Genomic DNA, 12,389 nt, shown 5'->3' with positions numbered 1-12,389 from the left:
CCCATCTAAATAGTCAGAACAATGACATGTATCAGGACCCCCCATCTAAATAGTCAGAACAATGACATGTATCAGGACCCCCCATCTAAATAGTCAGAACAATGACATGTATCAGACCCCCATCTAAATAGTCAGAACAATGACATGTATCAGGACCCCCATCTAAATAGTCAGAACAATGACATGTATCAGGACCCCCCATCTAAATAGTCAGAACAATGACATGTATCAGGACCCCCATCTAAATAGTCAGAACAATGACATGTATCAGGACCCCCATCTAAATAGTCAGAACAATGACATTATCAGACCCCCCATCTAATAGTCAGAACTGAATGTATCAGACCCCCATCTAAAGTCAGAACAATGACATGTATCAGACCCCCATCTAAATAGTCAGAAAAAACATGTATCAGGACCCCCATCTAAATAGTCAGAACAATGACATGTATCAGAACCCCCCATCTAAATAGTCAGAACAATGACATGTATCAGGACCCCCATCTAATAGTCAAACAATGACATATCAGGACCCCCCATCTAATAGTCGAACATGACAATGTATCAGGACCCCATCTAAATAGTCAGAACAATGACATGTATCAGGACCCCCATCTAAATAGTCAGAACAATGACAGGACCCCCATCTAAATAGTCAGAACAATGACATGTATCAGAACCCCATCTACATAGTCAGAACAATGACATGTATCAGGACCCCCATCTAAATAGTCAGAACAATGACATGTATCAGGACCCCCATCTAAATAGTCAGAACAATGACATGTATCAGGACCCCCCATCTAAATAGTCAGAACAATACATGTATCAGGACCCCCATCTAATAGTCAGAACAATGACATGTATCAGGACCCCCATCTAATAGTCAGAACAATGACTGTATCAGGACCCCATCTAATAGTCAGAAACAATGACATGTATCAGGACCCCCATCTATATTCAGAAACAGATGACTATCGACCCCATCTAAATAGTCAGAACAATGACATGTATCAGACCCCCATCTAAATAGTCAGAACAATGACATGTATCAGGACCCCCCATCTAAAAGTCAGACAATGACATGTATCAGGACCCCCATCTAAATAGTCAGAACAATGACATGTATCAGACCCCATCTAATGGTCAGAACAATGACATGTATCAGGACCCCCCATCTAAATAGTCAGAACAATGACATGTATCAGGACCCCCATCAAATAGTCAGAACAATGACATGTATCAGGACCCCCATCTAAATAGTCAGAACAATGAAAGGACCCCCATCTAAATAGTCAGAACAATGACATGTATCAGGACCCCCATCTACATAGTCAGAACAATGACATGTATCAGGACCCCCCATCTAAATAGTCAGAACAATGACAGGACCCCCATCTAAATAGTCAGAACAATGACATGTATCAAACCCCCATCTAAATAGTCAGAACAATGACATGTATCAGACCCCCATCTAAATAGTCAGAACAATGACATGTATCAGGACCCCCATCTAAATAGTCAGAACAATGACATGTATCGGACCCCCATCTAAATAGTCAAACAATGACATGTATCAGGACCCCATCTAATAGTCAGAACAATGACATGTATGACCCCCATCTAAATATTCAGAACAATGACATGTATCGGAGACCCCCATCTAAATAGTCAGAACAATGACATGTATCAGGACCCCCATCTAAATAGTCAGAACAATGACATGTATCAGGACCCCCATCTAAATAGTCAGAACAATGACATGTATCAAACCCCCATCTAAATAGTCAGAACAATGACATGTATCAGACCCCCATCTAAATAGTCAGAACAATGACAGGACCCCCATCTAAATAGTCAGAACAATGACAGGACCCCCATCTAAATAGTCAGAACAATGACATGTATCAGACCCCCATCTAAATAGTCAGAACAATGACATGTATCAGGACCCCCATCTAAATAGTCAGAACAATGACAGGACCCCCATCTAAATAGTCATAACAATGACATGTATCAGACCCCCATCTAAATAGTCAGAACAATGACATGTATCAGACCCCCCATCTAAATAGTCAGAACAATGACAGGACCCCCATCTAAATAGTCAGAACAATGACATGTATCAGACCCCCATCTAAATAGTCAGAACAATGACATGTATCAGACCCCCATCTAAATAGTCAGAACAATGACATTGTATCAGACCCCCATCTAAATAGTCAGAACAATGACATGTATCAGACCCCCATCTAAATAGTCAACAATGACATGTATCAGGACCCCCCATCTAAATAGTCAGAACAATGACATGTATCAGGACCCCCCATCTAAATAGTCAGAACAATGACATGTATCAGGACCCCCATCTAAATAGTCAGAACAATGACATGTATCAGGACCCCCATCTAAATAGACCCCCATCTACATAGTCAGAACAATGACATGTATCAGGACCCCCATCTACATAGTCAGAACAATGACATGTATCAGGACCCCCATCTAAATAGTCAGAACAATGACATGTATCAGGACCCCATCTAAATAGTCAGAACAATGACATGTATCAGGACCCCCATCTAAATAGTCAGAACAATGACATGTATCAGACCCCCATCTAAATAGTCAGAACAATGACATGTATCAGGACCCCCATCTAAATAGTCAGAACAATGACATGTATCAGACCCCCATCTAAATAGTCAGAACAATGACATGTATCAGACCCCCATCTAAATAGTCAGAACAATGACATGTATCAGACCCCCATCTAAATAGTCAGAACAATGACATGTATCAGACCCCATCTAAATAGTCAGAACAATGACATGTATCAGACCCCATCTAAATAGTCAGAACAATGACATGTATCAGACCCCCATCTAAATAGTCAGAACAATGACATGTATCAGACCCCCATCTAAATAGTCAGAACAATGACATGTATCAGGACCCCCATCTAAATAGTCAGAACAATGACATGTATCAGGACCCCCATCTAAATAGTCAGAACAATGACATGTATCAGACCCCCATCTAAATAGTCAGAACAATGACATGTATCAGACCCCCCTCTAAATAGTCAGAACAAAGACATGTATCAGACCCCCATCTAAATAGTCAGAACAATGAATGTATCAGCCCCCCATCTAAGGAAATATCAGGACCCCCATCTAAATAGTCAGAACAATGACATGTATCAGGACCCCCCATCTAAATAGTCAGAACAATGACATGTATCAGACCCCCATCTAAATAGTCAGAACAATGACATGTATCAGGACCCCCATCTAAATAGTCAGAACAATGACATGTATCAGACCCCCATCTAAATAGTCAGAACAATGACATGTATCAGGACCCCCATCTAAATAGTCAGAACAATGACATGTATCAGGACCCCCATCTAAAGTCAGAACAATGACACGTACCATTTCAGGAGTTTGCGTGTGAAATTCACCTCAGTCTAAGGCAGCATCCTGTGTCTAATGTTAGCGCCACGGGTCAGAGAGCAGCATCCTGTGTCTAATGTTAGCGCCAAGGGTCAGAGAGCAGCATCCTGTGTCTAATATTAGCGCCACGTGTCAGAGAGCAGCATCCTGTGTCTAATGTTAGCGCCACGGGTCAGAGAGCAGCATCCTGTGTCTAATGTTAGCGCCACGGGTCAGAGAGCAGCATCCTGTGTCTAATGTTAGCGCCACGGGTCAGAGAGCAGCATCCTGTGTCTAATGTTAGCGCCACGGGTCAGAGAGCAGCATCCTGTGTCTAATGTTAGCGCCACGGGTCAGAGAGCAGCATCCTGTGTCTAATGTTAGCGCCACGGGTCAGAGAGCAGCATCCTGTGTCTAATGTTAGCGCCACGGGTCAGAGAGCAGCATCCTGTGTCTAATGTTAGCGCCACGGGTCAGAGAGCAGCATCCTGTGTCTAATGTTAGCGCCACGTGTCAGAGAGCAGCATCCTGTGTCTAATGTTAGCGCCACGGGTCAGAGAGCAGCATCCTGTGTCTAATGTTAACGCCACGGGTCAGAGAGCAGCATCCTGTGTCTAATGTTAGCGCCAAGGGTCAGAGAGCAGCATCCTGTGTCTAATGTTAGCGCCACGGGTCAGAGAGCAGCATCCTGTGTCTAATGTTAGCGCCACGGGTCAGAGAGCAGCATCCTGTGTCTAATGTTAGCGCCACGGGTCAGAGAGCAGCATCCTGTGTCTAATGTTAGCGCCACGGGTCAGAGAGCAGCATCCTGTGTCTAATGTTAGCGCCACGGGTCAGAGAGCAGCATCCTGTGTCTAATGTTAGCGCCAAGGGTCAGAGAGCATCATCCTGTGTCTAATGTTAGCGCCACGGGTCAGAGAGCAGCATCCTGTGTCTAATGTTAGCGCCAAGGGTCAGAGAGCATCATCCTGTGTCTAATATTAGCGCCACGGGTCAGAGAGCAGCATCCTGTGTCTAATGTTAGCGCCAAGGGTCAGAGAGCAGCATCCTGTGTCTAATGTTAGCGCCAAGGGTCAGAGAGCAGCATCCTGTGTCTAATGTTAGCGCCACGGGTCAGAGAGCAGCATCCTGTGTCTAATATTAGCGCCACGGGTCAGAGCAGCATCCTGTGTCTAATATTAGCGCCACGGGTCAGAGAGCAGCATCCTGTGTCTAATGTTAGCGCCACGGGTCAGAGAGCAGCATCCTGTGTCTAATGTTAGCGCCACGGGTCAGAGAGCAGCATCCTGTGTCTAATGTTAGCGCCACTGGTCAGAGAGCATCATCCTGTGTCTAATATTAGCGCCAAGGGTCAGAGAGCAGCATCCTGTGTCTAATGTTAGCGCCAAGGGTCAGAGAGCAGCATCCTGTGTCTAATGTTAGCGCCACGGGTCAGAGAGCAGCATCCTGTGTCTAATGTTAGCGCCACGGGTCAGAGAGCAGCATCCTGTGTCTAATGTTAGCGCCACGGGTCAGAGAGCAGCATCCTGTGTCTAATGTTAGCGCCACGGGTCAGAGAGCAGCATCCTGTGTCTAATATTAGCGCCACGGGTCAGAGAGCAGCATCCTGTGTCTAATATTAGCGCCACGGGTCAGAGAGCAGCATCCTGTGTCTAATATTAGCGCCACGGGTCAGAGAGCAGCATCCTGTGTCTAATGTTAGCGCCAAGGGTCAGAGAGCAGCATCCTGTGTCTAATGTTAGCGCCACGGGTCAGAGAGCAGCATCCTGTGTCTAATGTTAGCGCCACGGGTCAGAGAGCAGCATCCTGTGTCTAATGTTAGCGCCACGGGTCAGAGAGCAGCATCCTGTGTCTAATGTTAGCGCCACGGGTCAGAGAGCAGCATCCTGTGTCTAATGTTAGCGCCACGGGTCAGAGAGCAGCATCCTGTGTCTAATGTTAGCGCCACGGGTCAGAGAGCAGCATCCTGTGTCTAATGTTAGCGCCACAGGTCAGAGAGTAGCATCCTGTGTCTAATATTAGCGCCACGGGTCAGAGAGCAGCATCCTGTGTCTAATGTTAGCGCCAAGGGTCAGAGAGCAGCATCCTGTGTCTAATGTTAGCGCCAAGGGTCAGAGAGCAGCATCCTGTGTGTAATGTTAGCGCCAAGGGTCAGAGAGCAGCATCCTGTGTCTAATGTTAGCGCCACGGGTCAGAGAGCAGCATCCTGTGTCTAATGTTAGCGCCACGGGTCAGAGAGCAGCATCCTGTGTCTAATGTTAGCGCCACGGGTCAGAGAGCAGCATCCTGTGTCTAATGTTAGCGCCACGGGTCAGAGAGCAGCATCCTGTGTCTAATGTTAGCGCCAAGGGTCAGAGAGCAGCATCCTGTGTCTAATGTTAGCGCCACGGGTCAGAGAGCAGCATCCTGTGTCTAATGTTAGCGCCACGGGTCAGAGAGCAGCATCCTGTGTCTAATGTTAGCGCCACGGGTCAGAGAGCAGCATCCTGTGTCTAATGTTAGCGCCACGGGTCAGAGAGCAGCATCCTGTGTCTAATATTAGCGCCACGGGTCAGAGAGCAGCATCCTGTGTCTAATGTTAGCGCCACGGGTCAGAGAGCAGCATCCTGTGTCTAATGTTAGCGCCAAGGGTCAGAGAGCATCATCCTGTGTCTAATGTTAGCGCCAAGGGTCAGAGAGCAGCATCCTGTGTCTAATGTTAGCGCCACGGGTCAGAGAGCAGCATCCTGTGTCTAATGTTAGCGCCAAGGGTCAGAGAGCATCATCCTGTGTCTAATGTTAGCGCCAAGGGTCAGAGAGCAGCATCCTGTGTCTAATGTTAGCGCCACGGGTCAGAGAGCAGCATCCTGTGTCTAATATTAGCGCCAAGGGTCAGAGAGCAGCATCCTGTGTCTAATGTTAGCGCCACGGGTCAGAGAGCAGCATCCTGTGTCTAATATTAGCGCCAAGGGTCAGAGAGCAGCATCCTGTGTCTAATGTTAGCGCCACGGGTCAGAGAGCAGCATCCTGTGTCTAATGTTAGTGCCACGGGTCAGAGAGCAGCATCCTGTGTCTAATATTAGCGCCACGGGTCAGAGAGCAGCATCCTGTGTCTAATGTTAGCGCCACGGGTCAGAGAGCAGCATCCTGTGTCTAATATTAGCGCCAAGGGTCAGAGAGCAGCATCCTGTGTCTAATGTTAGCGCCACGGGTCAGAGAGCAGCATCCTGTGTCTAATGTTAGCGCCACGGGTCAGAGAGCAGCATCCTGTGTCTAATGTTAGCGCCACGGGTCAGAGAGCAGCATCCTGTGTCTAATATTAGCGCCAAGGGTCAGAGAGCAGCATCCTGTGTCTAATGTTAGCGCCACGGGTCAGAGAGCAGCATCCTGTGTCTAATGTTAGCGCCACGGGTCAGAGAGCAGCATCCTGTGTCTAATGTTAGCGCCAAGGGTCAGAGAGCAGCATCCTGTGTCTAATGTTAGCGCCAAGGGTCAGAGAGCAGCATTCTACGCCTGTCTGAGAAAGGAGCTATCCCAGCGCACACACTGAACGGTCAACATCGGCAAAGGGGAAGTAGGCACTGATAGGTCTGTTGTGGTGACCGTAATACCGCCACACCGGCGGTATTACATAGACTACATTTTCTTCCTATCATTCTTCTTTAGACCTGTCTAAAATAAATTATGGATTTATTGGGATGGTGTAGGCTATATTACATGGATTTAGGTCTGCATCAGTGGCTTGTAGGCTGTGTGTGGAAGCCAGGAGATGGTGAACGTGTTTATGTTAATTAACGGTCAATTACCGTGAGACTGACAGTTATTTGCTTGACAATCACCAGCTGATGAAATGTCATGACCACCACAGCCCTAGTTACAGCTCCTTCTAACACACACACACTCACACTCTCTGGCGCAGCCTGTCCCCATGCACCCAGCCTGTCCCCGTGCACCCAGCCTGTCCCCGTGCACCCAGCCTGCCCCCATATACCCAGCCTGTCCCCATGCACCCAGCCTGCCCCCATGCACCCAGCCTGTCCCCATGCACCCACGTTGGTATCTTCGCTATATAGAATATAGGGGAAACAGCCCTTTGTCTCTCTGTCACATGATGGCCCCAGAATCAACCATGTGACTTACGATCACCAGTGAGTGAGGTTTTCCTTTTCCACATGTATAGATCTTACTTTTAACTCATTACTTTCTACACCAAAGGAGTAAATTAGCTAGATATAATTCATCATGTCAATATTGAATTCCCAATATGAACAGTCATCTCTATAGAGACTGCATAGATGGTTCCTGCATGGATCCTCAGCTGCTGTGTATCAAAGTGAATAAATAATCGAATTCCTCTGTTCAATGACTGGGGACTGATCTCATTACACTTCATTAAGGGTGTGGCAGGGTGTAATATAACCCAAAAGCTTGCACACTGCACACACACACCCCTCATCCCCTTTCCCAAAGAAAAGACTGCAGCTGAGACTTCACCCCTCTTCTTCCCTCCCTCGCCCCCCTTCCTTTACCATCCATCTCTCCCCTCCTTTTCTGCCCTCTCCCCTCCCTCCTTTTCTGCCCTCTCCCCTCCCTCCTTTTCTGCCCTCTCCCCCCCTTTCCTCCCTCTTTCCCTCTCTCGCTCTACCCCCCTGCCCCTCCCCTGCCCCTTCCTTTCCCCATCTCTCCCCCTTTCCTCCCCCTCCTTTCCACCCTCTCATCCCCTCCTTCCCCCCCTCCTTTTCATCCCTCCCCTTCCTATTCCTCCCTCCCCCCTCCGTTCATAGACCTCTCCCCCTCATTTTCCTCCCCATCCCCCTTCTTTTCACCCCTCTCCCTCCTTTTCTCTACAAATTTCTCCTCCCTCTCCCCCTCCTTTTCCTCCCTCTCTCCCCCCTTTTCCATCCTTCTCCCTTCCTTTTCTTCCCACACCCCCTCATTTCCTCCCACTCCTTTTCATCCCTCTTCTATCCTCCCCCCATTTTCATCCCTCTCTCTCTCTCTCCCTCTCCCCATCCTTTCCTCCCTCCGTTTCCTCCCTCTCCACCTCCTTTCCTCCCCATCCTTTCCTCCCTCACCCCTTCCTTTTTCCTCCCTCTACCCCTCATTTCCCATCCCTATCTTCCCCTTCTTTCCTCCCTCTCCTTTCATCCCTCTCTCCACCCCTTTCATCCTCCCTCTCTCCCCCTCTCCCTGCCTCCTTTCATCCCTCTCTCCCCTCCTTTTCATCCCTCTCTCCCCTCCTTTTCATCCCTCTCTCCCCTCCTTTTCATCCCTCTCTCCCCATCCTTTCCTCCCTCACCCCTTCCTTTTTCCTCCTTTCCTCCCCTTCCCTTTTCCTCCCCCTTCTTTTCATCCCTCTCTCCCCCTCCTTCATCCCTCCCCCCTCCTTTTCCATCCCTATCTTCCCCTCCTTTCCTCCCTCCCCCCCCCCCCCTCCTTTCCTCCCAGTCCTTTTCCTCCCCCTCCTTTCATCCCTCTCTCCACCCCTTTCATCCTCCCTCTCTCCCTCCTTTCCTCCCCCTCCATCCCCTCATCTCAAAATCCAAACCCCAAAATGCCAAATATGCACTAATCTATGAGGGGTGTCAGGGCCGACAGCCTGAACTTTAAACATGCTGTCAGGTCATTGAAGCAGTAATAATGTGAACAAAACAGAATAACAGAATAGGGACTCGACATGTCTTCATTGTCTTACAATGACACGCTCAGTGTGTGTGTGGGTGGGTGTGGGTGTGAAGGGAGGAAACGGGCACCCTGAAGGTTTGAACCTGCGCCTGCCATGATAGAGAGAACGAAAGAGTGATCCTTTGAAGAGAAATAAATAAAGACTCTCGACTCACTGAACCAGACCTCATAATCTCACCATTCAGTCAGTCACAACCACTCTCTTATGCGTATAGTCTAAGTGATCCACAACTAATTAAAATCATAGGCTGTAAATTATTCTGAGATAATTAGCATCAGTAGTCTAGCTTATTTGCATATCTCTTTCTTTAATTCATGTTTATCATTTGTGATAAACAAAGATTACTTTACCAGCTTAAATACATTTATATAATCCCAAAATAACACCTAGCCTATATCAATCATTATTATAATATCTGTCTCTGCTATAGGATGCATTTTTGCTACCATGATGTCCTAATAGTCTGGTCCTGTGTGGCTCAGTTGGTAGCGCACTTGCGACGCCAGGGTTGTGGATCCGATTCCCATGGGGGACTACTATGAACGAAAGTATGAAAATGTATGCACTCACTATTGTAAAATCGCTCGTCTGCTAAAATATAAAAATAATATACCTGCACTGATATGTGACTAGACTGCATAGACATTAGCATCTCAGAGAACGTTTTTTTGTCCCACACTTCTATATATAAAGTTTCGTCTGGTATCATTAGAATTCACATCAGTAGGCCAAATGTGTGATAGAAAGAGAGCCATTTAAATTGTGGAATCGAACATGTGGTACATCAGTTCGCAGCCAGACTAGCTGGTCAATATGACTAGGTTCAAACGTGACACATGTAGGCTAGGCTACTTATTGGTATGACTGGGTTAGGTAGTTAAGCTAAAACATATGTATTACCGCGACGTGTTATTATGTAGACGTAATAAGTATCCATTGAAATCGATGCAGCGGCTTGATGCCGCAAGTGTACCGTTATTCGGTGTAGAATAAAGGAATACCGCTAAAACACACACAATAGAACGAGGAAACAAAAAACTGATGAACTCGGCAATGGCGTGAACAGCAACAAAGAAGAAAGAGACAGAGAGGCTTTTGAATTGAATTGAGAGAGGGGTTGGGCAAAACGCTTACCTTTCACAGTTAGCAGCGAAACCACTAGAAAGAGCGACCACGCCGAACATTTCTTCATGTTTGAGATTTGTTGTTCCGGCGTTGTATCGAGACTGGTTTTGAAGCGAGTGATAAAATAACGTTACACTGTAACGATAAATCGATGTATCTTCTTATCTCGCTGCCTGTTTGCTACAATGTAGCGAATTGTTGGGCGTTGAGCCGCTTGACAGCCTATTTTGATCCTAAAAAATCTTTGTTTGGCGGCGCCTGTGCGACAGTGGTGAACAGTTGGCTGCAACTGAACGGAAAGTCTGCAGTGAGAATGAGAGTAGTGCCGCTGTGCGCATGTGGAGAAACGAGAGAGCGGTCGGTAGGCGCAGCAGGTACAGCGAGAATCACATTACAGTGGCGGTGTAGGGCGGTTCCTCTCCGTTTTTACAGAGGCAGACAACAGACAGACATACAGACAGAGAGAGAGAGACACAGTGGTGATTTAGTGAGGGTGTGAAGGCTAATAGACAATGCATGATGTTGAACTTTCATTAGCCAACAGCTATTACACAGACAGACAGGCAGACAGAATGGTGATGATTTAAATACAGTTATATCCCCTTCCAAAATCTCTATGATGAATAATACGGTCTTACCATATTGGCCTCTAGGCTTTAAAGGGTGTGTAATACAATGTATGATGTACAAGTTCAATGTACATTTTAGTCATTTAGCTGACACTCATATCAAGAGCAATTAGGGCCAAGTGCCTTGCTCATGGGCACATAGACAGATGTGTGTAGCGAGGCTACCTGCCACCCCATTACAATTACCCTACAGGTACAGACTACAGCTGCTTAGCCAGAGGCGTCGGGTGATGAGGAGGGTATAACCTCAGAGGCCTCAAAGACTGTTGTTCACATGAGGTCGTAATGCATGCATAATGACATAATGACCTTCAGTTGGCTATTGTAGCTTATTCGGGCAAGAGGTAGCCATATTAGACCAACATTGCAATCAGAATGAAATACAGTTGAAGTCGGAAGTTTACATACACCTTAGCCAAATACATTTAAACTCAGTTTTTCACAATTCCTGACATTTAATCCTAGTAAAAATGCCCTGTCTTAGGTCAGTTAGGATCACCACTTTATTTTAAGAATGTGAAATGTCAGAATAATAGTAGAGAGAATTATTCATTTCAGCTTTTATTTATTTCATCACATTCACAGTGGGTCAGAAGTTTACATACACTCAATTAGTATTTGGTAGCATTGCCTTTAAATTGTTTAACTTGGGTCAAACGTTTCGGGTAGCGTTCCAAAAGCTTCCCACAATAAGGGGTGAATTTTGGCCCATTCCTCCTGACAGAGCTGGTGTAACTGAGTCAGGTTTGCAGGCTTCCTTGCTCGCACAAGCTTTTTCAGTGCTGCCCACACATTTTCTATAGGATTGAGGTCAGGGCTCCAATACCTTGACTTTGTTGTCCTTAAGCCATTTTGCCACAACTTTGGAAGTATGCTTGGGGTCATTGTCCATTTGGAAGACCCATTTGCGACCAAGCTTTATCTTCCTGACTGATGTCTTGAGATGTTGCTTCAATATATCCACATAATTTTCCTCCCTCATGATGCCATCTATTTTGTGAAGTGTCATGATGCCATCTATTTTGTGAAGTGCACCAGTCCCTTCTGCAGAAAAACACCCCCACAACATGATGCTGCCACCCCCATGCTTCACGGTTGGGATGGTGTTCTTTGGCTTGCAAGCATCCCCCTTTCTCCTCCAAACACAACGATGGTCATTATGGCCAAACAGTTCTATTTTTGTTTAATCAGACCAGAGGACATTTCTCCAGAAAGTATGATCTTTGTCCCCATGTGCAGTTGCAAACCATAGTCTGGCTTTTTTATGGCGGTTTTGGAGCAGTGGATTCTTCCTTGCTGAGCGGCCTTTCAGGTTATGTCGATATAGGACTCGATTTACTGTGGATATAGATACTTTTGTACCTGTTTCCTCCAGCATCTTCACAGGGTCCTTTGCTGTTGTTCTGGGATTGATTTGCACTTTTCGCACCAAAGTATGTTCATCTCTAGGAGACAGAACACGTCTTCTTCCTGAGCGGTATGACGGCTGCGTGGTCCCATGGTGTTTATACTTGCGTACTATTGTTTGTACAGATGAAC

At 46.7% G+C, this 12,389-nt stretch overlaps 1 protein-coding gene across 2 annotated transcripts in view; it reads right to left on the bottom strand.

The window, feature by feature from the left end:
• The window catches only part of LOC120030399 (CD99 antigen-like protein 2), a 41,622-nt gene extending 31,103 nt beyond the window's left edge, over positions 1 to 10,519 (bottom strand). For both annotated transcript variants that reach the window (XM_038975789.1, XM_038975790.1), the window contains exon 1: positions 10,231 to 10,519. In XM_038975789.1, the coding sequence (XP_038831717.1) occupies positions 10,231 to 10,288 (58 nt within the window). In that variant the 5' untranslated portion in view covers positions 10,289 to 10,519. The remainder of the gene's footprint in view (positions 1 to 10,230) is intronic.
• Between the last annotated feature and the right edge of the window lie 1,870 nt (positions 10,520 to 12,389).

The sequence above is a fragment of the Salvelinus namaycush genome, chromosome 36 (assembly GCF_016432855.1).
Source record: "Salvelinus namaycush isolate Seneca chromosome 36, SaNama_1.0, whole genome shotgun sequence".
NCBI classification, from domain to species: Eukaryota; Metazoa; Chordata; class Actinopteri; order Salmoniformes; family Salmonidae; genus Salvelinus; species Salvelinus namaycush.
The sequence above is the reverse complement of the archived record's forward strand: the minus strand, read 5'-3'. Positions and strand labels throughout refer to the sequence as shown.